Source organism: Brachyhypopomus gauderio, chromosome 20, assembly GCF_052324685.1.
Source record: "Brachyhypopomus gauderio isolate BG-103 chromosome 20, BGAUD_0.2, whole genome shotgun sequence".
Classification (NCBI taxonomy): domain Eukaryota; kingdom Metazoa; phylum Chordata; class Actinopteri; order Gymnotiformes; family Hypopomidae; genus Brachyhypopomus; species Brachyhypopomus gauderio.
The window spans coordinates 11,731,175-11,757,864 of NC_135230.1; the positions used below are offsets into that span (position 1 = coordinate 11,731,175).

A 26,690-nucleotide genomic window follows, 5' to 3' on the forward strand; every position below is an offset into this window, starting at 1 on the left:
ACACACACACACACACACACACACACACATACACATATATGTATGAATGTATTCATAAGATATAGAGTTATATGTTTATGTTTAGAAAGAGAAAAGAGGCAGAATGCAAAGGTATGAGGGAGAGAGGGGGATACAGAGAGATAGAGATAGAGGGAGAGAGAGAAAGGCTGTGTGCGGCTGGTCTCTGAAGGGCAGGGGAGAGCTGCTTAAGGATTCACTTTGCAGCAGGAGCCTCCGTGAAGTGGAGCCTCTCTGACGGGATCTCTGACAGGTGCGGGCCGGAGCGCAGTGCTAATCGCAGGAGTGATCTGCTTTGCAGATAGCAGTGCGGCGAGGGAGGGCTGCGCAGAGGTACAGATGGCAGAGTGCAGGGGGAGAGAGGAGGATGGGAGAGGGGAGGGAGGCAGAGGAGGTAGGAGGACTGGGGGGGGTGCCCAGCCTCCTCGGGCCACCGCACGCACGCCCGTCTTTAGCTCCGCAGCGTGTCTGAGTGGACCTGGCGTCACGAGGGGGATACGCTGCCTAACCCCGCGTCACACACGTGAGCGTCGTGCTTGATGGAGAGAGAGCAGGCAGGAGAGAAAGGCCGCCGATATCAGGCCACCGCTGAAGAGAGAGGAAGGAAGAGGAGGAGAGTGAGGGAGGGCCAGAGACGGCGAGCACAGAGGCGGAGAGAGGCCCTTTCGTAATCCCTACAATCTCGTCGTGCTAACATGAAAAAAGCGTCAGCAGGCCGGGACGGAGAGAGACAGACAGACAGACAGGGAGTGACCTCACTCACCCAGGCACAGGCCGTCACTCTCCTCGTAGCCCACGCTGCACACGCAGCGCCCCAGCGGTACCAGCCAGTCGCCGTCGGCGCCGCAGTACAGCTTAGGCGTGTCGCGCTCCTCGGCGTGCTCCACGCAAGCGCCCCGCACCTCCACCAGCGAGGACGAGTCCACGCGGGGCACCGTGTCCGGGAAAGCTGCCAGGTTGCGCAGGGTGGACGGGCACTTCTTGTAGTACACGCGCACGGACACCAGGGCGATGCAGGCGCCCACGTCCTGGAAGGCCAGGTAGAAGCCCTTGCGCCCCAGGGGCCCCAGCTCGCGCACCTCCGTGTTGAGGCGCAGCACGCGGTCTCCCAGGTCCGTCTGCGTGAAGCTCTCGTCGGCGGCGATGGTGTCGACCTTGGCGTAGTCGGCAGAGTGGAATCGCGCCCCCGGCCCTCGCGGCTCGTCCGCCTCCAGGTACAGCAGGTTGAACGTCTCCTTGCAGGTGCCCGACACCCACGGGATGCTGTTGCAGTCGCGCAGCGTGAACCTCAGCTCCACGTACAGCTTCTGCGCCTCCTGCCGCGAGATCCAGTTGGAGCGCAGCCAGTTGTTCTGGTTGGGCTCCATCACGTGGCACACCTGGAAGGTGTGGATGGGCCGGTTCTGCTCGTCCATCTCCGTAATGGCGTCCCACTGCAGGGGAAGGGGGTGGGGTTGATGAGAGAGGGACGGGGAAAGATAAGACCAGATAGATGAAGAGGGGATCACAGGAAGGAGATAAGGAGCGGTAAAACTGGAGAAAAAGGGGGAGCAGATGCAGACAAAGTTGGAGATAAGAGAGGAAGGAGGTGGAGAGAAGACAGGTAGAGAGTAGGGAACACCGCAGTGTGTGGTAAGTGATTCTCCGCCGACCCTCAAAGTGGTTCGACTTTGAAAACAGTAGGACGGCGCTTCAGTGGAGAGAAGTGAGAAACCCCGCTGAACGTCTCGCCACACGTTTGAGGGAACGTCTCATGACTATGCTCGGTAGCCACCTGCACACCGCTCCCAGCACCTCACAATAAGCGAGTCGATTCTCAGCTCACCCTGCAATCTGCAGCCTTGGCATATACCATATGTGCCCCATCCTCGTGACATATACATCTGTCTTCTTCAACACCCCTATATAAGATGTACTTTTTCACTCATAACTATGTGGCACTGTGCCATTCTTATACTAGGGGAGTGGCTAACAGAAGTTTGGCAGACTTTACTCCGTTATGCCCTCAGCACAGGTTCAGCTCTTCTTGAAACATTGTTAGGGATGTTTTGTACTATTTCTAGAGGGAGTCTGAAGTGCTCTTCTGGAGGAACAGACCAGCTGTCACGCTGGTACAACCGGGAGACGGCGACGTGGGACCGGAATCTCCCTTAGGTTTTCTGAAGAGAAAATCTGTTCAAAAGGAGAACAACAGAGCAAAACAGGAAAGAAGAAGAGCTGAAGACCCTATTAGCCACATCCGTATTGGTGCGCCCAACACAGCACGTGTCAGAAACACACGTCTAGGGTCCCGGCGCTCTGAGAACTACCAGCAGTACAGCTGGTTTTACACGGGTTAGCGCTGAGGGAGGTTGAAACTGACGTTCAGAGACACGACCTTTTGGTTTGACCTGGCACCTGTTAGCCAGCTCCAAATTCCACCTCCCCTGCTGCTGAAAGACAGCGTCTCCTCGTCTGCAATATGCTGTCATCGTTTTGGAACTGGTCCTCTTGCCAAATGAAACTACTGGCTGGTGCAAATGGGAAGCGTAGTCACATCAAACCCATGACTCAGCCCACACTGTACTTCCTCTATTTCTGCACACTCTGTATTTGTCTTTTCCCTCTTTTCATTGTAATTAATTACGAAAGACGCCCTTCATTAGAATGGCAGCTTCAAACTCATTCCACTTATATTATTGCCATAATAAGCGAAGGCTTCCCTAATAGCCTCTCGATCAACAGCGTGCCCTATCAAAGCCCCGGCTCTCCGCGACAGCCCCAGAAAAGAGCGGCTTTGTTTCAAAACGCATTCGCCGCGCGGCTGTGGGTGAGCAAACACATGAATGCATTTGAACGTACGTTATTAATGTCATTAGCACAGTTCGTCGTTGCTAAAATGCTGCTCAGCCAGCGTAAATTATCGGTTGAAGTTGCTCAGTTAGAAACAAAATCGTAATCAAAGTCTGTTTTAATTCAGCGGCGTGTGCTTTGTACCAGAGTCTGCCCCAGTGTCAGGTGTGCAGCATCCCCCCCCCCCCCATCCCCACACACACACACACACACACACACACACACACACACGCACACATCCAGACCCTCTCTAATAATTCCCGTCATATTTACACTTAAGTCTGAGCCTCTTTCAAAAAATGCCATAATGCCACATCCCATCCTCTCCCATTTATTCCTTTCAGTCTCGTATCTCAGTTGAAGGGTGGCGTGTGTGTGTGTGTGTGTGTGTGTGTGTGTGTGTGTGTGTGTGTGTGTGTGTGTGTGTGTGTGTGTGTGTAGTGGAGCGAACAGAGTGGCGTGTAGTGGCGGCGTTCTTTAAATCTCCTCCTGGAGGGCTGAGGGGGGATATATCACCGGGCTTAGCGGTGGGGATAAGATATCAGAGGACGGCTTAAGACGGCACGCCCGCTGATAAAAGTGCCTGAGATGGATGAGCCTGGAATCGCTCGCTACACATCACATTATGTCGCCTGGAGTCCAGAGGAAGGGACACAGGTGCCGCCCGGATCCAGTAGATCTTCCACGATAGAAGAGACACGGAGGAGACATGTCGCTGGGGCTCAGATGCCAAGGAGCCCCGAGGTTTTTTCGGGAACGGGACTGCGCGCAGAGACGGCCTGACATGTTTGGGAGGTCCACCGTTGGACGAGGAAGGAGGATGTGCGAGGTCATGACCCTTATGTTTGACCTCACTCTTGCGACTCACATAGGAAGTACATCGACGGGCGTATTTCTTTAACATGGAATATGAATGGGCTTTTATCAGAAAATCACGTTCTTTGCAGCCTTCTAACCACCACTTTGGCTTCCAATGAGACTGTGGAAAGGTATTATCTCCACAGTCACTCAATACAGCTACAGCATCTATTATTACACTATAGATTTGTGTTTGTCAGGTTTGGCCATGGGCGCGAATCTTCAAAGCTCAAAATCGGTGTCCTCTGGAAGAGTAACCTACTCTCCTAGCAACAGTAACAGAACTACCTCTCTCAACAGAAGACCTGCTGTGAAGCAACAGAGGATACGTCAGTCGTACATCCGCCATGGGCAAATGAAAATACAATTAAGGTTGAGCGTAAATTTAATTATTGTTTAATTATTAAATACACATTAACCTTGGGCAATAAAAGTGCTCAAGAAAGAGATACTGACATTGTCCTTTCGACTCTATAACTGATTAATTCACTTTTTTGTTCTTGAGGTATCAGTGAAAGTCGGCGATGGAAATGCACTATGGTAATGACAGTTATGATGGCAGCGTGGTCCGTGATTATCATACTGATCTATGACACACACACACACACACACACACACACACACACACACACACACACACACAGCCTCTCTACGCTCTTATCTGCACATTTTAACACCAGATGCGGTTCATTCATCTGCACTCTTACACTGCAGGACGTGAAAAATAAATCTCGCAGTCAGTTCACGTCTTTAAACTATGAAGCACAACCTAAACAGCTCTCCGCTCTATTTTTATGTAGAGCGCCTGCCCTCACTTCAAAGCACCACTTCGTGAAACAGGAACGTGAACACCTGATCGTCTTCGGTGTGAGAGGCAGAACCGTTTCACCGCGGGGCCTCCAACTGCTAATGACACCAGAAATACAACCTGGATCCTGATGCTATAGATGCCACACTGTAAACTTTGGGCCTCCAGAGTTCTAATTAGTCTGCCACCCCTGGTTTCACAAAAGCAATGGAGATTTCCTAACAAGATATCTGAGAGTGCAAAAGAATCTAATTTTGTTCACGCCTTCCAGATTAGCCAAAAGAAATGTGAAAAAATGTTTAATTTAGCTCTTGGAAGAGTCAGACATTTCCCTGCGGGTCATCTCTTGCTCAATCTCCACTTTGTCTTATTCCGTTTGCATTATCTCTGACTGTTTTACATCCCAGAATCTGATACTGATCTCTGTTTTACAAAGACTTAATATTCACATGAAGAGAAAGAAGTGGGGTAGGGAGTGAATGAAATCTATCGCTTTTTGCTTCTCATACATGAGACAGAGAGAGAAGGAGAAAGACTAGCATCTCGTCTTTTGACAAAATATCTAAGTGAAGGGCTCGTGGGGGGGGGGGGGGGGAGGGAGTGTGCGGCAGCGAGACGGCACATCTGCTGTCTCCCTGCAGCGTCTCGGCGATGCCGGATGCCGAGACAGGACTGCGTTTAAGAGGGCTTTTTGGAGACAGTCCCTCCCCGCCGAGGAGCAGAGAGAGGAGGAGGAGGAGGAGGAGCTGCTGATGGTGCGGAGGGGACCTTCTCTCCTCTTAACCTGATCCCTCCGACGTCCCACGTCAAACCCCCGTGATCTCTCCCAGCTCTTTGGGCATGTGCAGGCGAGCCTTCTAAAGCAGGTTTCCCCACCACAGTTTCCAACTGCAGTGCCTGATCCAGAAGACCAGCCACCGGTGGTTTTGGGGTTTATCTGAAGTGCGACGGGTTCCGCAAACACCGTCACGTCCCGGATATCTAATCACCGCGGACGATCCGATACGTGAAAATACACAAAGGCGAACCAATGAATCATTTAATCCTCAGCGTGCCGAGCTCCCCAAGAAGCTTCGGCGGCTTCCAGGGTGTAGAGGAGGGAGTTCGCAAACAGACACGACAAGATTCAAGGACGATTGGGCATGCAAATGAGAAGCAGCAGCCATTCGTCACTTGTGGGGTTTGAGTTTGCAGATAGTGATGTACTGAGCTCGACTGAACTCCCGCACTCGTCCCCGTGGTGAGAAGTTTAAATGAGAAGACCGGTCTGTGTGTGTGAGAGAGAGAGAGAGAGAGAGAGAGGAGGTAGAGCAATAGAGTGAGTGAGGGGCATAGTCTATTGGGTGAGTGGCAGTAATTTCCTGTTGTGTGGTGATGTTCCTCAACACCATACGAAATAAACAGTGAATGTGGCCTAGGAGGCTTGAATCATTTTTTGTGTCTTTTGGAAGGCGACGGTTTGAGGGCGTTCGTTTACAACGCTAACATCGTTGGGCTGCCTAAGACTCGCCTCTCTGAAAACCCCCGAGTCTCCTCAATACAACCGCAGTGTTACCATCTACCTCACGGAGGCCCCAGACAAGAACATCCAGACAATTGGCGGCGTGTCGTTTTGATAGTGCCTTGCCACGAAAAAAAGATGGATACCAAATATTCAGCGGTCTGACAGGACTTCTGAGATGGGCCTTCAGGACCTTCTGAGATGGGCCTTCAGGACCTTCTGAGATGGGCCTTCAGGACCAGGCTTCTCCCCTAGCAGCCAAGATCCCGCCAAACACCCCCCCCCCCACCCCCCCATCCCAACCAAGTCCCTCCCTCTCCACCCTGACAAATACAGCACATTACAAAATCAATCCAGCCCAACCAGGGAAGCATCAGTCACTTTTATAACAGCCCAGCGAGTGTGTAAACCGGGAGCTCCAGCACGTTGCAGTGGGCTTTTACAATGGGAGTGAGATTTGCTCTGATGTAATTAGACCCTTTTGGCTCTTGTTCCTAGGACTTCCAAACATGGCTGTGTATTAAGGGCACGCAATGAATTGAACTCGTATATTTAATTGCCTGGGTGATTTGCTCGCCTGTGTGTTAAGCGCTGGGAAGCGGAGCTGCGTACGATGCGCTGTCATGGGTCCCAGGACGTTTGCGTTTAATGTGTGATGGAGGCCACGCCCCTTCTCATGAGTGGCAGCTGAGAGTCAAATGGCTAACCAGTCCCAGGTGGTTCAGGCCCTCTCCAAGTTCCATGTTTGATTCATTACTAGTAATCATAACAGTGTACCTGTCCAAGGGTACTAGTTTACCTGTCCAAGGGTACACCAGTTTACCAATCCAAGTGTACACTAATTTACCTGTCCAAGTGTACACTAGTTTACATGTCCAAGTGTCCACTACTTTACCTGTCCAAGTGTACACTAGCTTACATGTCCAAGTGTACACAAGTTTACCTGTCCAAGTGTCCACTACTTTACCTGTCCAAGTGTCCACTAGTTTACTTGTCCAAATGATGTTTGATGCCTGATTATTGTTCTGGATGTAATTATTCTGCCTTGCTGTGGTTTGTTTAGTGTTAGTTTCTAGGATGTAAACAGGAATGCGATTTTGACTCCTCGAGCCTCAAGCATTTTCGTCTGAATTAGGGGCGGCATTTTTCTCTCACAAAAATCGATAAAGATCAATGTTGGACATCCCTCCAGCCAAGATCACAGCGGCGTTAGGGGTAAAATCCCATCTGGGGTGGGTAGGGTCCAGAGCACGGGCACCAGAACCTGCCTCGCCACAGCCGTTCCCGCCCACGTCGAACAAGCGTATCTCATTTCAACCGCCAATCTATATCGTCTAAAAGACTGACGGAGGCGAATCGGTGCATTTTCGGGCCCAGCGTAACACGAGGCTGTGCTGGCGGAATCGCGGAGGACCGCAAGAAGAACCGGCAGAGCGCGGGAGACGGCGCCAGACGGGCCAGGGGAGGGGCCGGGGAGCGAGGTGAGGGGCCGGGGGGCGGGGTGAGGGGGTGGGAGTGATTTACCGCGCTGGCATGACGGAAAAGGGCCTCTTCAAGGAAACTGGGGTCGGCTAGACCAAGGTCACGTTACCTGTCTGCCCGTCGGAGTCTTGGCGCACCTCTCCTCCTCACTCGCCGCCCGCTACTGAAAGGCGCTCGGTTTCCGCACCGATAAAAGTCTGCGCTACTCAGCGAGGCGCGTCTGTCACATCTAAATATGACTGCTCTTGGAACAGCACGGATAAATCACTCCCTATCCCAGCAGCCCGCTCGCTTTGAAAAGATTAAGAGAGCGAGCGAGGGAGAGAGGGAGAGAGAGAGGGAGAGAGTGAGGTACAGAGTGAGTGAGAGACAGACAAGCCTTTCAAAAGAAGGTCAACCTTTCACACAGATGGTAGAGAATAAGAGAACGGTCCAAGATCATTAATCACCATTTGATGGACTCGGAACTCTTGGTAACGGCAGTGACGCTGCCCTCTTAAATGGCCCCTTTTCCTGCTGGATGTGGATGGCGTGATCCCTGTTTGGGATTGCTGCCCCCCTCCTGCTCCTGTCCACCGAGCGAGACTCAGCCTAAGGGACGTGAGCGGACAAGTGTCCTGTATTTTATGTGTGGCAAAAAAGTTCATCAAAGTTTCACAATTGGGCACAACAGGAGTGAACTTTGACTTTCACAGCCTGGCCAGTGGCACTGAGTTGAGCCGTCGAGAGTCTGATACAGACTATCAGCTCTCCAGGAGCAGCGACCTCAAACACATTACCCCCCTGGTCTGAAACCTAACTTCTCTTCTGTACACCAGTACTTTTACTGTGATGCTTTAATTAAATTGCTCTCGTCGAACACAAGCTCTGATAAATGCTTGTGTTTACAGATCACACGCACACACGCACACACACACACACACTATCTGTGAGAGAAGCGCTACAGGCTTTGCTACTGACACACACTCCGAAACGTGTTTGTCTGCTGCTGTGCAAACATTTCTTTTTGTGCTGTACCTCTCCACAGTAATTCTCTTCAATTATGCCACTTCTGCGTAAGTCCCTGACTGAGCTCAGTGAAGTCTGTGCATTCTGATTTAGCTCTTCATAAAGTTCGTTTAGCATGAAGCGCATACGGTTTCCTCGCACATGCATTACAGGGACGTGATGAAACACAGGAGTGGAAATCTGTAGTCCCAAACACGGCATGTGAGAAATCACAGAGGCTCCATGACACATTTAGTAATTACAGAGCGTGCTCAGAGGGGTGCACAGAGGAGGAGAGCCAAGGGACTAGTCAACAACACAGCACAAACAAACCAGCTCCAGCCTACAGAGAGAGAGAGAGAGAGAGAGAGAGAGAGAGAGAGAGAGAGGCTAAGAATGAGGGGAAGCAAGAGATGGAGAGAGAGGAAGGGACAGGGAGGATGAGAGAGGAAAAGAGATTGTGTGTGTGACAGAGAGAGAGAAAGAAAGAGAGAAATATACCCGAAGGACATGTCTGTGTCAGTGTAAACAAAACAAACTCTCGTCCTCCTTTACTAGAAAACAAATTAAATGGCAGGAGAAGTGTCCCAAGGCTAGAGAAGGTGTGTGTTCCATCTGGCTCCAGAAAAAAGAGGAAAGAGAGCAGAGACTTTGATTAACATGACATACCTCGACCTGACAGGGAAAGAGAATGAAAGAGAGAGAGAGAGAGGGAGTGAGGGAGAGAGAGGGAAAGAGAGATAGAGAGATTAAGTGTGAGCACAGGAGTATGAGAGACTAGCACCATGAGCCCAGGTAACATTACATCCAGGGAATTCTGGCATGAATTATTGATTTGATCGGAGAGGCGCGCGTCGGCTTGTTACTGCGACACAAATGAAAACTCATGTGGTGTTACCAGGGAAATCAGGCCTCCTTTCACAACATGGCTTCTGGAGAAAGAGCCGAACCAATGCGAGGATGTGCACAGCAGGCCCTGTGGGAGATCGCCGCCAGTGCAGAGTAGGTCATTTTACATGCACTCTAATACAAAAAGTCCCTGAGCTAGTCACACCATTCGAACCCCTTTTAAGTTCCAGGGCTGGAAGAGAGCCATTTCTAACAGTTTTCCAGATCTGGGAATTGACTGATCCTGGTTTTGGGTGATCCCAATAATTCCAGGTCCTTCACTTGGGTGAAACTGCAGTGTCAGTCGGCTTTATTATATTTACATGATTACACTCAATACAAGGCACTGTAGCACAGGAGTGATCGTAGAGTCCGTAAAGACAACACTGGAGGTTCAGAAGTTCAGGAGTGAGTCCTGTGTTGTTCAGGAGTCATATGTGAGTCTTGTGTTGTTCAGGGGTCATGTGTGAGTCCTCTGTTGTTCAGGGGTCATGTGTGAGTCCTCTGTTGTTCAGGAGTCATGTGTGAGTCCTGTTGTTCAGGAGTCATGTGTGAGTCCTCTGTTGTTCAGGGTTCATGTATGAGTCCTGTGTTGTTCAGGGGTCATGTGTGAGTCCTCTGTTGTTCAGGGGTCATGTGTGAGTCCTATGTTGTTCAGGGGTCATGTGTGAGTCCTCTGTTGTTCAGGGGTCATGTGTGAGTCCTATGTTGTTCAGGAGTCATGTGTGAGTCCTCTGTTGTTCAGGTGTCATGTGTGAGTCCTATGTTGTTCAGGGGTCATGTGTGAGTCCTATGTTGTTCAGGGGTCATGTGTGAGTCCTGTTGTTCAGGAGTCATGTGTGAGTCCTGTTGTTCAGGAGTCATGTGTGAGTCCTCTGTTGTTCAGGGTTCATGTATGAGTCTTGTGTTGTTCAGGGGTCATGTGTGAGTCCTGTGTTGTTCAGGGGTCATGTGTGAGTCATCTGTTGTTCAGGGTTCATGTATGAGTCCTCTGTTGTTCAGGGGTCATGTGTGAGTCCTGTTGTTCAGGGGTCATGTGTGAGTCCTCTGTTGTTCAGGGGTCATGTGTGAGTTATGTGTGAGTCCTGTTGTTCAGGGGTCATGTGTGAGTCCTCTGTTGTTCAGGGTTCATGTATGAGTCTTGTGTTGTTCAGGGGTCATGTGTGAGTCCTGTTGTTCAGGGGTCATGTGTGAGTCCTGTTGTTCAGGGGTCATGTGTGAGTCCTGTTGTTCAGGGGTCATGTGTGAGTCCTGTTGTTCAGGGGTCATGCATGAGTCCTCTGTTGTTCAGGGGTCATGTGTGAGTCCTGTTGTTCAGGGGTCATGTGTGTGCCCTGTGTTGTTCAAGGGTCATGTGTGAGTCCTGTTGTTCAGGAGTCATGTGTGAGTCCTCTGTTGTTCAGGGTTCATGTATGAGTCCTGTGTTGTTCAGGTGTCATGTGTGAGTCCTTTGTTGTTCAGGGGTCATGTGTGAGTCCTCTGTTATTTAAGGGTCATGTGTGAGTCCTGTATTGTTCAGGGTTCATGTGTGTGCCCTGTGTTGTTCAGGGGTCATGTGTGAGTCCTCTGTTGTTCAGGGGTCATGTGTGAGTCCTCTGTTGTTCAGGAGTCATGTGTGAGTCCTGTATTGTTCAGGAGTCATGTGTGAGTCCTGTTGTTCAGGGGTCATGTGTGAGTCCTGTGTTGTTCAGGGGTCATGTGTGAGTCCTGTTGTTCAGGGGTCATGTGTGAGTCCTGTGTTGTTCAGGAGTCATGTGTGAGTCCTGTTGTTCAGGGGTCATGTGTGAGTCCTGTTGTTCAGGGGTCATGTGTGAGTCCTGTTGTTCAGGAGTCATTTGTGAGTCCTCTGTTGTTCAGGGGTCATGTGTGAGTCCTGTGTTGTTCAGGGGTCATGTGTGAGTCCTGTGTTGTTCAGGGGTCATGTGTGAGTCCTGTGTTGTTCAGGGGTCATGTGTGAGTCCTGTGTTGTTCAGGAGTCATGTGTGAGTCCTGTTGTTCAGGGGTCATGTGTGAGTCCTGTTGTTCAGGGGTCATGTGTGAGTCCTGTTGTTCAGGGGTCATGTGTGAGTCCTGTGTTGTTCAGGGGTCATGTGTGAGTCCTGTGTTGTTCAGGGGTCATGTGTGAGTCCTGTGTTGTTCAGGGGTCATGTGTGAGTCCTGTGTTGTTCAGGGGTCATGTGTGAGTCCTGTGTTGTTCAGGGGTCATGTGTGAGTCCTGTGTTGTTCAGGGGTCATGTGTGAGTCCTGTTGTTCAGGGGTCATGTGTGAGTCCTCTGTTGTTCAGGGGTCATGTGTGAGTCCTGTGTTGTTCAGGGGTCATGTGTGAGTCCTGTTGTTCAGGGGTCATGTGTGAGTCCTGTGTTGTTCAGGGGTCATGTGTGAGTCCTGTTGTTCAGGGGTCATGTGTGAGTCCTGTGTTGTTCAGGGGTCATGTGTGAGTCCTGTGTTGTTCAGGGGTCATGTGTGAGTCCTGTGTTGTTCAGGGGTCATGTGTGAGTCCTGTGTTGTTCAGGGGTCATGTGTGAGTCCTGTGTTGTTCAGGGGTCATGTGTGAGTCCTGTGTTGTTCAGGGGTCATGTGTGAGTCCTGTTGTTCAGGGGTCATGTGTGAGTCCTCTGTTGTTCAGGGGTCATGTGTGAGTCCTGTGTTGTTCAGGGGTCATGTGTGAGTCCTGTTGTTCAGGTGTCATGTGTGAGTCCTGTTGTTCAGGGGTCATGTGTGAGTCCTCTGTTGTTCAGGGGTCATGTGTGAGTCCTGTTGTTCAGGGGTCATGTGTGAGTCCTGTTGTTCAGGGGTCATGTGTGAGTCCTCTGTTGTTTAGGGGTCATGTGTGAGTCCTGTTGTTCAGGGGTCATGTGTGAGTCCTGTTGTTCAGGGGTCATGTGTGAGTCCTGTTGTTCAGGGGTCATGTGTGAGTCCTCTGTTGTTTAGGGGTCATGTGTGAGTCCTCTGTTGTTCAGGGGTCATGTTGTTCAAGATTCATGAGTCTTAAGCAGTGTGGTAGCACCACTTCATGCTAAGAGCTGTTCGTCATGGCCACAGTGACAGGTGCTTCTTGATCCTTTGTGTATTTTTGCATTTTTGATGAAAAATTAAGGTCTCAAACAGTTTTGGTCAACAAGTAACATCACAAACAACGTTTTTAATGAAGCTCTTATCGTAACAAATATATTTCCTGTTCTACTTATGGACACAAACGTGTTGTTAAAAGTTCTGAACTTTCCATGTTCTTTCTATAAGTTATGACTAAGAAATACTCACATGATCATGTTACAACATGCACTTTGTAATCACCAGCAGTAAGTATGGTCACAGATGTTTAAACAAAGTCTTGAGCATGTTTGCATTTTAACATGTGCATAAGGCCTGATCTCATAGCTGGTATTTAAACGAATAAACATTTATATGTTTATATCTTTGCAAGTTCTACAGTAAGAAACCTGTCAGATATAGGCCTGTTTGGAGGGTTTCATTTTAGTGCAGGCCTACTTTGGTCATAGCTTGGCAGGGTACGTTTACAGTGTTCAAGGATTTACACAAAATGACTTTATTCTTTTGTTCTGAGACATACAGAAATTGTAGGAAACTGCCAATGAATATATTTCCTTTCAGAGAGAAGGCAGGCGAAGTAAAGGGATGAAAATTGCATGCGAAAATAGTTTGAGGGCTGTGGTATTAATTACCTCTTATAAAGCTCTCTGCATACATATTGAATTACCAATAGTGTCTCAGTCTGATTAAATTTCATTATAACACGATTCACTGTTGCAGAGATTAATACTGCAAGGATCAAGCAGAAATATAATGTTTGACAATGGCATAAATGGCTGTAAAATCATACAGATGAGCTTTAAGTGAATTAACTTTGTGACTAACCATGAAGGGAAATACAAATGATAGAGGATGTTTTTGTGCTTAGCCTATAGGCCAACAGACCTTTGATTTGAATTAGAAGTAATAAACTTCTGGTCAAGATGTAACCTGGGTTACATGAGCGGCACTGACATGTTTCATCAGAATTTGGCTATTTTTTCGATCAGGTCTTACAAAAAGTCTTAAAATAACAACCAAAACCAGCGTCTGAGGGTTAGAGCTGATGGCAGCTCCACTGGCTTTCTTGCTGACAAATAAGCCACTTAGAACCCAAGAAACATTTAGCATTTAGGTGGCAAGCTATTTTCACAAGAGACATTCTGAGGTTTCACAATGAGATAAATTTTCAAAATGGTGGAGAAAATCACCAGGCATTAAAGCACTACAGGGTAGCGGAGGCTGTTCGATTCCACTCTAAAGAACAGCTAAGCATCCGGACCACTGGAACGGGGGACGCTGCCAACATTTTCCTGAAAGCAGATTACAGCAGGTGCTAGTCTGAAACTGCCATACCAGAATTACCACTTGCCATATGCTTCAGCTTGAGGACTGGGATTAAACCCGAATTTGAAGAGGCACCTGTAAAAAGGCACAGGTCATATCGGTGGTAATTATTACTTACCCCGTTTACTGGGTAGGTCATCCAGTCCAGCTCCCCCAGTACAGCTGTGGTGTCCAACAGCACCACTACAGAAAGAAAGTAAGTGAATGGAAGGAAAGAGAGAGAGAGAGAGAGAGAGAGAGAGAGAGAGAGAGAGAGAAGAAAAAGAAAAAGATATTAGGCTCAGTTGTAAAATACTCTGGCATACACAACTACAAATGGATAACCTCAGTCCTACATAAGATTTGCAAAACAACTCTTAGCATTGTATCGTTGTAGTGTAGAAGTTAGTGCCCACTAAATGCAAACACCCTGAAAAAACATTACTTGACACTTGTTACTCTGTGAGAAAATGGCTATTGACGTGCAGCAGCTAGCCAACATGCTAATTACACGGCAAAGCTAGGCCCTCGGTGGGTGACCGGGGGCCGCGACCGTCCTCGCTAGAAGCCCCCAGGCCACTCAGCTCGTAGCGACAGCAGGGGTGAACGCAGGGGCAGGTCAGCCTCATTTGACGTATGCCCAATGTCCTTCTTACCCCACACCTGTGCTAAATTACAGCTTCTGTCAGACGCATGTCAGAGTCCACCGCCGGCTGAAGCTTGAGGCATTACGTGAGAGTGTCATTCATTCACCCACATACTTGTATTTTAGAACTTATAATGCTAAAAAGAAAGACCTAGCAAAGGTAAGTTTAAATGAAGAGTTGTTGTAAGCTGGGATGTATGAAATCTCACAGCGGTACAAGTGTACTACGCTAAATGTCATCATGTTATGCAGCATGTCATAATGTTACCCAAGCAATTTCTTTGTAATACACAAGCTCAGTGTTAAATAGACCAGACAGCTACACTAATAGCTATGCAGTGTGTCTATGAAAGGCCAAGATGAATGCTCTAAACATCTGCAGACAGCCTGAGCACTACGGCACACCATAATCAAATCTGCCTGCCAATGTCGGATCATCTTGACTGGAAGTGATGGATCCGTACAGCGCAACGCACCCAAACAGTGAGAGGTGAATTAGAGTGCTGGCCACTTTGCCCACGCTCCCTAAATCTTATTACACCCTGTCTAGACCCAATGTCTGTGTCTGGGGTCATAATTATCCCTAAATTTCTGCACTGAAGGTTTTTTCACCCACTGGTAAAAGGGAGATTAAACATGTCTGCAAGTAAACTTAGATAGCGTGATAGATTTGGGCTTACTTCATTAAGGCATTTATGTGGGTTTCTCAGAACCAGATTAAGCCTCAGCATTGGTCTAAACAGAGCTCTCCACGGATCATCTTCATTTAAAGCCTCTAGAAGCGCATTGAAGGAATGGAATGCTTTTTGTTTTGTTTATTTACATTTCATTTGACTTGAACATTTCACAGTATGTTGCATTACACATAAAGCAGATTACCAAAATCAAATATTGCTGAAGACAGTAATGTCTGTGTGTGGTTTACGTCTTCGTAATGTCTTTCTCTTGTTATTTCCCATGCATGTGTGATACTAGGAGTAGGTCTGACAGCCCAGTATAAAAGAAGTTGATTGTCCTGCACTTTTTAAATGTTTAGTATTTGATTAAAGTTTTTGCTTAAAATGCTGTATCACAACCTGTTACCTCCAATCTGTCTTTTAAATAAAGTTTTTTTTTTTTCCCCCAGTACCGAAGGTCTCATTTTAACCTTTTTTCTAAGCATTAAATCACGACTGGTTAGTTTCAAACTATCATTTCAATTTGGTGGCAGCACCAATATGCAGACTGTCTAGAATATAAACCTACGCTAGACTGAAAGTTAAGCAATGCTGTCACTACCCGATGTAACCAAGAACATTGCTAGGGAGCTACTGATGAGAGGGAGATACTGAAAAAAAAATGACTTCAAATGTTTGGCTACTTCCACAGCTGAGGATATCCTCCCACAGGTGTTGGTTTACAGGACTTAGAACGAGACCCCCATCTTGCCTCTAAGCCTGATCTTCACTGGGGAGGTCGCCACAGCTGGAATGTGAGCTGGACGGCGGTTCGGGGAGAAAGACGCCACCTTCTACGGCAGCAGAACCAGCCAAGAACCAACAGCCTGCTCCACCAGCACTAGCCCTGGAACTCTGTTTACAGGCCCCGATTCTTCATTCCAGTTGTAAAATGAATTAAAATTAATCCTTCAAGAGGAACTGGAGCCACTTGGCTATGGATTTGACACTGTTCAACTTCAATTTCTAGAATTAGTGAAATTAGTCAAATCCATTAATCAACATAGGGCTAATATAATGTAATTTAACAGGACACATTAGTCTGTGTATACACAGACTGTATAAAGAATTATTTCATTTTGATTCTGCATTTCCATACTGACTACTAGATGAAGTGTGTGTTAATAATAAATGCCTGGACTCTAGCGTTTATATGTTTTTAATAGAAAAGGACGTCTCTCCTCTCGCTGACACCCCCAACCCCCAGCTTAGCCAAGTTGTGCTGGATAGTAATGAATTTTAATCTAGTAACCTGAATAATAAGAAGTAAATTATCATGTTGTTAATGAACAAACTCAAAAAAAAAAAAAACCCTGTTTAACGTCTGCTGAATTATCTGCTCATGAAGGCTGATTTTCTAGGCATGTTGATCTTCTTTTAGACAATAATAGACTTCTAGGCTAAATTTGGGTGTTATTTTCATCAGTTTCAGCATCTCTGGTTGGTTTCTGGAGTGGCGTCATGAGCCCACTTAGACCACTTTATTTCGTGTGCAGCCAAACCTTCCCCTGCATCGTCCCTGAATGAATCCCAGTTTTAAAGATCGCTCCAGACTAGAGAGACCAGCGATGAAGCTGTCATGGTTTGGACAAAGCCATTCAATTGGACAGCTGGTCATTTTTAGCTCATGTTCACTGACTATCTGCATGTTAATCTAGCATCACCATTTCCTGTTCATGAATGCATTCTCAAAGGTGCATGCGGACCTAAATATATAAAAAGTGCCAGAAATACATACAACCATGTTGGGGACCTCTGTCTGTGTGCTGCTTTTCTCCCGATCACACTTAGAGACTTTTAATTTGTATGCCCCTGAAACAAATGGTGAATTTCCCTGAAAACTGTGCTTTTGTGAAAATGACTTGTGTTTACCACAACATTTTGCGCATGCCCAGTAGTAAGAGGACTGCTCCTTTCAGACTTTGGCATAGAGCTCTGTTTAACGCCGCCCGTGTTCAAGGTCATCAGAAAGGAGGTCGGTTATTAGCATAACTTGATCTCATCTGAACCGAAACAGAACATAGCTATATCTAAAGGATGTAGACTGTCCCTTAAGGCCCACTGACGGCAAATATTTCTGTCACCACACTCAAAATGCTCATAAAGGTTTAAATGGGCCAGACTTCTGTGCTATTTACAATAGCTATTTAGCTGCTAACTACATTAAAGTCTACACCTGTGTAATTTTAGGTGTAGATATTCAGTAGATAATAAAATGAACGTGAATGCCATGTTGTGTGGTGCTGTTGACTTTTGTTTGTCATCATTTGTAAATCTTAACTCAGTAAACTCGTTTGTACTCTGGTATAGCTGGTGCAGTCACTTCTGTTTTTTCCTTGTGTATTTACATGCAAACTTAATACATGTAAGTTTACATATAGCTTTTAAGCCATCATTGCAAGCATAAGAGCTTATGTTAAGGTCTTTCAGGGACACTGATATAGAAAGTAAAATATCAAGGTAAGAATAGTTTTAGTGTTTCCCTACACTGTGTGTACTTTGTTAATTAGCGCACACAAGGTATCGATTCAAGTGCCTGTCTTGACACCTGCTCACCTTGCTTTCCCGTAAGCGCTATCAAGCACATCACATAAACACAGGATACTGAAGGAATTACATTACTGCAAACAAGCTTCAACAGCTTCATCTGGCCATTCACAGTAATCAGTTTATTGTGAAACATACGCGGACAACAGCGGCTAATTCGTTCTACAAATGCGGGCTCATTAAAGGAACGAGGAGGCCTGATCTACGGCCCCCGTACGGTTTGTACAGACTTTACATCTGGCCCTATAGAGAAAAGCAAAAACATTTTAAAGCGACAGGTTTCAGTACAATCTCAGGCACGCTATGAAGGCCAGGTTAAAAGTCTGAAGCGGCCATGTGCGAGTGTCAGAGCCAGGAGGGCGCAGAGCGAGCTTCCCTGACTCCGGCTGCGTGCTCACAGCCGCCCCGCTGACAAGATCCAAGATCCGGGTGCTTTGCCGCAGCTCGAACCCGGGTGCTCGTTTGTCTCACCCCCACCACCACCTCCACCCCCACATCCGCATCGCAAAGAGGAAGACATCAAGCAGGAGTCATCGGGAGTGGCGGATGTTGTCTGTGTCTGCCTTCACGAATCCGGGATCCGTCAAGCAGCACAGACTGAGAGGGGTGGAGACAGACATGCGCCAGCGGAAAGAAAGACTGTGGGGGGGATAAATAAATAAATAAATAAAGAGATGCAGACACACGAAAGTGCGAGAATCCTTGTGCTGCCTTTATAGTGCAAGGTGTTCTTCTGAGGCGGTGCACCAGCTGCGACCTGGTCTCACCTGACCATTTGATGCTGTGAGGGAGTGAAGACCGGATTTTGTCACGACATCCCATATTGAGCTCAGCTCTGGACCAAGAGCTAAACTAAACATAATGGTGTTACGAACCAGGTGGGTGAGGTCACATGACACCTGCTTAGCACATCAACTTGCTCCGAAAAAATAAATACAGTCCATTTTTAGATTTGCTAGATTAACCGGCATAATTAAAGTCAAACAGCAACAACACCAAAAATAAAAAATTAATCAGAAATGTTGTCCTATCAATATTAGGAGTAGGCTTGGCCAATGTATTTCCTAATGTACTTGTGGAGATACATTTGGCACAGCACATATGAGCAGAAATAATGCCTACCGCTAATGCAATACACAGAGCTATTCACACATGCAGTTTAATACAATGTTGATGGCATTCTGCTAGTCATAGATAATGTATGTGTGTGTGTGTGTGTGTGTGTGTGTGTGTGTGTGTGTGTGTGTGTGTGTGTGTGTGTGTGTGTGTGTGTATGTGTGTGTGTGTGTGTACTGTAAAAGCTACATGATGTATGTTAGCTGAAATTGCATCTCTGTGGAGCGTCTCGGCAGGGCTGACCTCCTATGGTTAAAAACCTGGTGCTCTACATTTCCTGTGGTGCTGATGAGAAGTGCATTCTGGGATATAAATAGATTGGCCTGTTTGTTAAAAACCCCGCTTTTCAATCATCATTCCATAGCTTCATTGATTACGTTATTGATCCTCGATGGGTAAAGGTAGGGAGTCACATGACACGATGATGTGTGTGTCCCTCTCCCACGTCGAGTGGACTTTGGAAGCCAGGGGTGTCATGGAGAACAGTGACCCTGAGCCTTTAGACCTAGCACTTATCAAGCACACCTGCTGAAGCCCTCGAAGGCCTTCACCAACCCAAGAGCGGAGGCAGGTGTGGTAGATTAGTGCTGGCACAGAGAAGCGAGGGCAGATGAGTCCCAGAAGCAGGGCTGCTCTTTAACACACCAGCAGCCTCAAATACAACAAGACTCTCCAGGGAGAGCTGTTTACTCATGTAAAATGGGTTTCTTTAAAAAAAAAATAGAAAAAAGCTATTTTAGTCTTTGTTGTTTTTTTGTTTTTTTTTCCTAGTCTTATTATTAGAATATTGGAGAGGATTATTAGAATATTGGAGAGGATTACTTCATTTGCCTCATTTGTATTTTGGAAATTACTATTGCAAAGCTTTCTGGTTAAAAAAAAGTAAGGTTATTTCTATCAGCATATCATACCTGCTAATCTTCTGTAAGGAAAGTCAGTAATTCATAACTATCCTTATTGTTGAACAAAGAGGAAAATGTTTGAGATGTTATATATAAATTTACTGGTATTTACAAATTGTGTTAGATGATTCTGCTTTGAGATATGGAATTACACAGTACTGACAATGACACTGAAGTGTTCATACCACTGCAATCTATGGCTCATATCGCTCTATGAGGAATCTTCTATACACCACAGCCTTACAAATCTGACATTTAATCATATGAAGAAAACAAATGCCTTTAATTCCGGAGTCCAGCTTATAAGGAAATAATCATGGTTGTTTATGTGTGTGCGCGCGAGCGTGTGTGTGTGTGTTTGTGTGTGTGAGGGAGGGTGATAAGAAACCCCCCAAAACCATGAAAATCACTTTGTCTCTTATTTTTCATCAGAAATGATGATAAAGATGATGAAGAAAAAAAGAAGATAACACCCCCCCCCCCCCAAAACACACACACACCCCATCCCCAAAAAAGGGAGGTGACATTTGGAATTTGAATGTCACAGCTTGAGAAGAATGACTCCTTTGTGGACCGCTCGAGATAAATTGACCCGATAACGCAGTGCTGCGTACATTAGCGATCTTTAGCCAGACTGGGAGAGGAGCAGACGTGGAGAGGAGGTGCAGAGAGGAGGCGCAGTCAGGCTTAAGGCCAAGACCACTGCGGTGTGCGCACGGAAAATGTCAGGGTGTGATTTCCAAATTGATTCCTGTTACAATAGCGGGGACACAACAAGCGGGTCTGTGTGCTTGAGTGAGGAAGGGAGATATGTGATCAAAAAAGCTGATTGTGATAAAGACTATCAGTCTTAGCCACCATTAAAAGTGTCGTTAGACTAGACTCGCTGTGGAGAGACTGCACAGGGCCCAAGTAACACACACAACTAGGACAGGTGGGTTTACATTTAAGCTTGGCTCAAGATACTTTTGTTGTGACCTTGGATTAATACAAAGACATTTTCATTCTTTCAAAGACAATTTCTCTCTCTCTCTCTCTCTTGCACACACACACACCCACACACACACACACGCACAACCACACACACTCGTAAGCACACACACAAAGTAGCGGTACAAAGCTCTACAAACCCCCCTAACTCTCTCTTTAAAGAGCTATTGAAGTATTGGAGGTATGAAGTGGAAACCCCAGAGACTGGGCTCCTGTGTGTCTGTGGAATCGATACGAGCTCTCCACGCAGCAACGGCGCCAGCCATGCACAGGACGCTGAGCTCTGACTGGCCCGCGCTAAGGAGCCGTCCCGTTGTTTACAAAGCTCTTCGCCGAGAGATACCCGGGCAGCCTTCAGAGTCCCGTGGCTACGTGGCAGAGCGCAAACAGGAGGCGGAGGTGCGGGTGGGGTGTGTGTGTGGGGGGGGAGGATTTTGTCCTACGGGGAACGTATGAAGGATTGAGATGAAGCGTGTATCATTATGACAAATTAGTCACTGGAATGGAGGAGGAACAATGGAGCAGCCTGTGTTTGCCGCCGTCGCGCGCGAGTGTTCTTGACAGGAGCGCGAGTGTACTGCCAAACGGCAGCTGGAGGAGTGATAGAGGAAGATATAGCTACTCTGTTGCATCATTCGCTACACTGGTAATCACCTCGGCCCACAGAGACTTGCAGGTTCTACTGGTATTCTCTCTTTGCGTCTGTAGGATCTGAACACTTTAATAAGCTCAAAACCTTAACAAAGGAACCTAATTGCGTAACAGAAGGAGATGGAACGCAGGTTGAAGACAAATATCGCACCTAAACCCTACTGGAGTTTTCAATGGACAGTGGAGTCCCGGAACAAAACAGCCTCACTGTGCACACACTCATGCTCGCACACACACGCACACACACACACACATACACACACACACACACACAAAACTTGTAGTACTATCTTGATCAGGCTTCACTGCAGAATTGTGCATTAAATATATTACTTTCTAGCTATTGCTACATCTCAATTTAACCTTATCCTCAATAACCAAAAGCCAATATTTTTCAAATCTGAAAATCTTTTTTTTTCTTTCTGTTCCTTTCTTAGTTATTATTTTTTATGATATACACACAATGATCGGAGAGAGAGAGAGAGAGCGAGAGAGAGAGAGAGAGAGAGAGAGAAATGGGGGAATCAGAGACAGAGGAAATAGAGAAACGAGGAGAGATGTAAAGAGCAAGAGATATGTATGCAACCATACACACACACACACACACACACGCACGCACATAAGCACAGACCTAAGAACAGATGCATATGGGCTTTCTTGTCATGGGGCTTTCAGTCTCCAGCGAGTCGGACTGCTCTCAGATCAGTGTGGGTTCTCCCTCAGCCAGCACGTAGAGAAGACCCTGCAGGTCATCGTTTAACAACGGCCTCCGTCCCCTCAGAAACAGCAGTCACTGTCTCACTGTCTCTCTCGCTCTCTCTCTCTGCCACTCTTTCTCTCTCTCCATCCTTGTGTCCTTTTATCAGTGTCACTCTCCCTCCCTGCCTCTTCCCTTCATTCTTCCATCTCTCGGGCCTCTTTTATGTTTCTCTAACTTTCCCTCCCTCTCTCCCCTCCATCCCTCCATCCCGGGCCCCTCCCCCCCGCCCTGCGCCAGAAGCTAGCACGCCCTCATTGATGTGCTCTTACTGGCGTCGTTCTGTCTCAAAGTGGATTAGGCGGGCTTTTATCCACTCGCAATACCACTGGTGACAAGCAGGCGCATAGAGGACAGACTAATGCATGAAGAAGAGGGGCGAAAAAGAAAAAAACTTCGCTGAGAGCACCACGCCACTCCAATCACTGCCGGCAGGACTGATTACAGCAGGGACGCTGAACTGAGATCAGTTTCAAGGATTGACACAACAGTGGCTGAGGCTAGGTGTTTGGTGGAAAGGGAGCTGATCCCGGATCAGTTGAGAAAAGTACCGCTGCGCTGATAAATACACTGAATCTGAGAATCGAGCTTCTGCAGGGGTGAAATATCGCTGGCTGAAGTGGATCAGCGTGACTTTGAGGAATCTGGCTTGGATTCAGTTTAAGTGGTGAAGGACAGATCACTGCAGCCGAGAGGAAACCCTTTAGACTGCACCGAAAAAGACCACAACAAGACTCTGAGACTGAAACCAGCGCAAGAGAGCAAGATGTCTGCTTCATGGGCTTACTAAGCTCGGAGCTTCACACAGAAGCTGCTAAACCATCTGAATAGGGCCTTAACGAGGAACATCGAGTCTGTATTGACTATACAAGACCAGATTACGCATGTTCAATTTTATGTATTACCGTTTAAACTTTAAAGCAGTTCAAAAATAACACATATAGGGTTTCATTTAAGAGAAATGACTAACATGAAGCCAGACTCCCCAAATCCAGTGGGTTTGTGTTTGAGTGAATGGGTCCCTCCATATCAGGCCAAAGAATCTGCTGCTGCAGATGATGTTTACATGAACCTATATTACAGAATACAGAATGAAGAATATACATATTTAATAACGACAGCAGCACAAAACAGTGGGTCAAAACACGTAACCCACACTATATTAAACATGTTTACTCGTGTGAAAGCTGTTGCGGATGTGCAGAGAATTATAGTCCGTCGTCTGTCAGGCGAGGATTGTGTGTAAGCCGTTCAGCTCCATCAGCGGTCAACGTCTGACCTCAGGTCTGCAGATTTCTGCTCGGCGGCTTCTCAACGCAGTGACATTGACGAGTGTCGGGACCGCAGCTCCAGTTCTGCGCCTGACACTCAAATCGGCACAACATCCATTACTACGGACCCATTGCCGCTGCTACGTTGCGAATGGCCTCCCACCCATACAGAACCTGGACAGGAAGTGCTACACGTTTCAGAAATTGACCAGAGATGGACAGAGGGGAGGGACGAAAAACGGCATACGGTACCAGACGTCAGAGCGTCCGAGCACGCGCTCCTATTAAAGACACGTGCGCACGCGTGCGATGAGAAGCACGTGATGAAGTAGCATTGCGAGATGCAGAGATGCAACAGGCCCGTTGGGACGCGTTTCCAGTAAAGTGGGAGCTGTTTACATCTTGCGCTACAGCCAAAGTGATGCTGAGTCTCGGCCCGGGACCGACAGCTGCACCGGCGTCTCTGTCTGGGGCTGTCTGAGACCACGCCAACCGTACGGGTGAAAGAGAAGGTGTGGAGAAGGTGGAGAACATCACCTTTCTCTCTACCTCGTCTGACCACTTGACCCTGCTGACCCTTTCTGAATATGCTATAACCAGCATTAACGAGCATTTGGTACATTCTATTTATGTTGTAAATATATGCAGCAAAGTTTTTTGAATATGATCACACTGCAGCTAACGATCTATCTATTTATCTATCTATCTATCTATCTATCTATCTATCTATCTATCTATCTATCTATCTATCTATCTATCTATCTATCTATCAGTTTGATCATTTTCGCTTTATTTACAACAAGGTTCATTTCTTTACCATAAGGTATAGAAATGTATCCTCTGCTGCTGAGAGTTCAGGTGAAGTGTTATCGGAGGTGTTTTCCTCCCCTGTCTCTCCGCTGACACCAATCAGAACCAGCAGCGCACTGCACTGTGCTGGACAAAAGGTTGCGTGTCTGTATTTGTGCGTCAGACCGGTATCTCCCTACCAGAACACAACAGAACCAGCAAAGCGGGCAGAACAGGCAAGGAGCAATGATGACAGGCATGAGTGTGCCCCTCTCAGTTAAGAGTTGTTATTGTCAAGTATAATAATTATAATTATTATTTTAGTATGCAATTCTTTATTATGATCTGTTCAAACATACAGTCTGTCCATATGCAGGAGTCCAATGCTAAGTAAAAGTACTAGACTGGTCTGTGAGACTTGAGAAACCAAACCCAGGGAACGCAATCGTTCCACACTGTTCTCAGAAAAGAAGAATGACTTTCGCAAAGGGGGGAAAACTTTATCTGCCTTGCTTCAGTGCAAAACAGAAGTGGCTTTAATCTTCTTCCAACTCTGTCTATACTGCACCCTACATGTTGTGCTCTGTCTTTTTCTCTCTTAATCTCCTGCCATCACACACACACGCACACACACACACATACACACACACACACACACACACACACACAATGCCTGGACAAATGTGTTGTGCTCTTTTGCTTTGTTGGTGTTTTGCAGCTTTGTTTGGTCAGAATGTGCAAGCCTTAAATTCGTTATGTGCTTTTCAATTTGGGAAGATCCCTGAAGATCCTTTTTTAAGCTTCTCTGTTAACACGTAGTGATGACCTTCAACTCACGGAACACCTAAACGCTCAAAGACCCGCTGCTGATCACTGTTCCTAGAAATGAACGATGTGTTAATAGGTTTAGTGTCTGTGCGTCTGTGGAGCAGAGAGACAGCTGGAGAAAGACAGACAGCCCGACACAGAAGGAAGGACAGACGCTGTACGCTATGAGAATTGTGTCTAGGAAAGTGAAACGTCCATAAGAGCATCAGACTCTGTACTGCCACAGCGGGGTTAGCTGCGCTGTTTGTGGTGCGTAGCGCTCAACACGTAAGCTTACGTGCTCCGGTTAATGGATGAGAGCAAACGCGCAAGGTGAGTCTAAAATCAGGAGACCACACATTGGGCTACTTTCTACATTACGCCTACGGAAACAACAAGTCCAGAATCAGTTTCATCCAACCAGTTGATGTTTACACAGCAAAAGTACGTAAGGTTTTCATACAGACATAATTTCCCACGAGCGACTGCCTGTCGCGTTTTAAGGATTACATAATAGCAGTCGTGCTGTCAGGAAGAATTGTTGCCAATATATGACTTTATAGCGCCTAATTAACGTAAGATAAAAGACGGCACCTCACCTTGGTTGGGATGACCGGGCTCTGATAACGTTATTCCAATAAATGCAAAAATGACGCAAATTCTAAAATGAAAAGTCATTTTTAAAAAATAAAGCGAGCCACCCGTGCCGCGACCAGATTTTACAGTAACACAGAATCCTCAATCAACGTGCAAATGTCCTATAAATTCCTGAAACTACTTTAAGTGCTTTATCGTTGTCAATCACCTCGCTGTCCGCACCGCGAGAACGCGGATCCGCGGATTAAACGCCAGTCCATCGTCAACACGCGCGGCAACTAAAAAACTTGTCCGCAGATTTTATCCCATGAAAGAATATAAAACCGAGCTCTTTTATCTCGAATGTAGTCAGAACATCATTTAATACTATTAAAAACAAATGTGTTTTCTTGGTCAGAATCTTGTCAAAAGCCACCGGCGTTCCGCTTTTCCAGGGAAACGCGCGTCCTTGTCAAAATGTTGCATTTGAGCCGAGGCAGTATCTGGTGCCTGACGATTCTGCCACTTTGTGCAAGCAGATGCGACGAGTCCAGTTTGCAGACTAGAGCTGAAACCGTGCAGACGGTCTTGTGAGAGCAAAAGAGTTTTCATCCCACGACGCGCGAGCGGTTCGGCACTAGAGGGTGTTCGCTCCCCTGGATGTGCGCGCGAGCAAGTGCGCGCTCCGGTCCCGCGAGGTTTGGTCAACAGAGGTCAAGTTCGGCTTGTAAATTCGAAAGATAAGGCACAGGTTCGTCCAAAAAATATCAGGTTTTAGTCAAACGGGAATAATGCTGAAATGAGAGTAATAGCAGGCAGTGAGTGAGTCAGATCCTAACCATACGCTGTGTATGTTAATGATGGAGAAGAGGCTCCATTCGTCCTGTCTGTTCTTTCGATCTGTGAAGTGTTATGTGATGCTTCATCTGTTGTGAAATCTGTGAGGATTTGTCTGTAGACCAAACGGTTTTTAATTTCACTCTTTGCTTAGGGATGCGTTATTTTGCTAAGATAAATGAAGTTTGTTGACAGGCCATACAATCATCACCACAGCTGTTTGTGAAAAACAAACATGCCAGTGTGGTTTCCGTATCCCACTAAAACGGCGCTCTTCATACTTTAAATGCGGAGTGTCCTAGTGAACGTTCACATCACAGTTATTCCACTGCCGCAACTAATTCACCATTTTAAT

At 47.0% G+C, this 26,690-nt stretch overlaps 1 protein-coding gene across 1 annotated transcript in view; it reads right to left on the minus strand.

Moving 5' to 3' along the window:
• epha6 (eph receptor A6) overlaps window positions 1-26,392 on the minus strand; it is a 94,088-nt gene extending 67,696 nt beyond the window's left edge. Inside the window, exons 1-3 of the mRNA XM_076983093.1 lie at window positions 25,522-26,392; window positions 13,870-13,934; window positions 782-1,451 (exon numbers count right to left, since the gene is read on the minus strand). Coding sequence (XP_076839208.1) covers window positions 782-1,451; window positions 13,870-13,934; window positions 25,522-25,600 — 814 coding nt within the window. The 5' untranslated portion in view covers window positions 25,601-26,392. The remainder of the gene's footprint in view (window positions 1-781; window positions 1,452-13,869; window positions 13,935-25,521) is intronic.
• Between the last annotated feature and the right edge of the window lie 298 nt (window positions 26,393-26,690).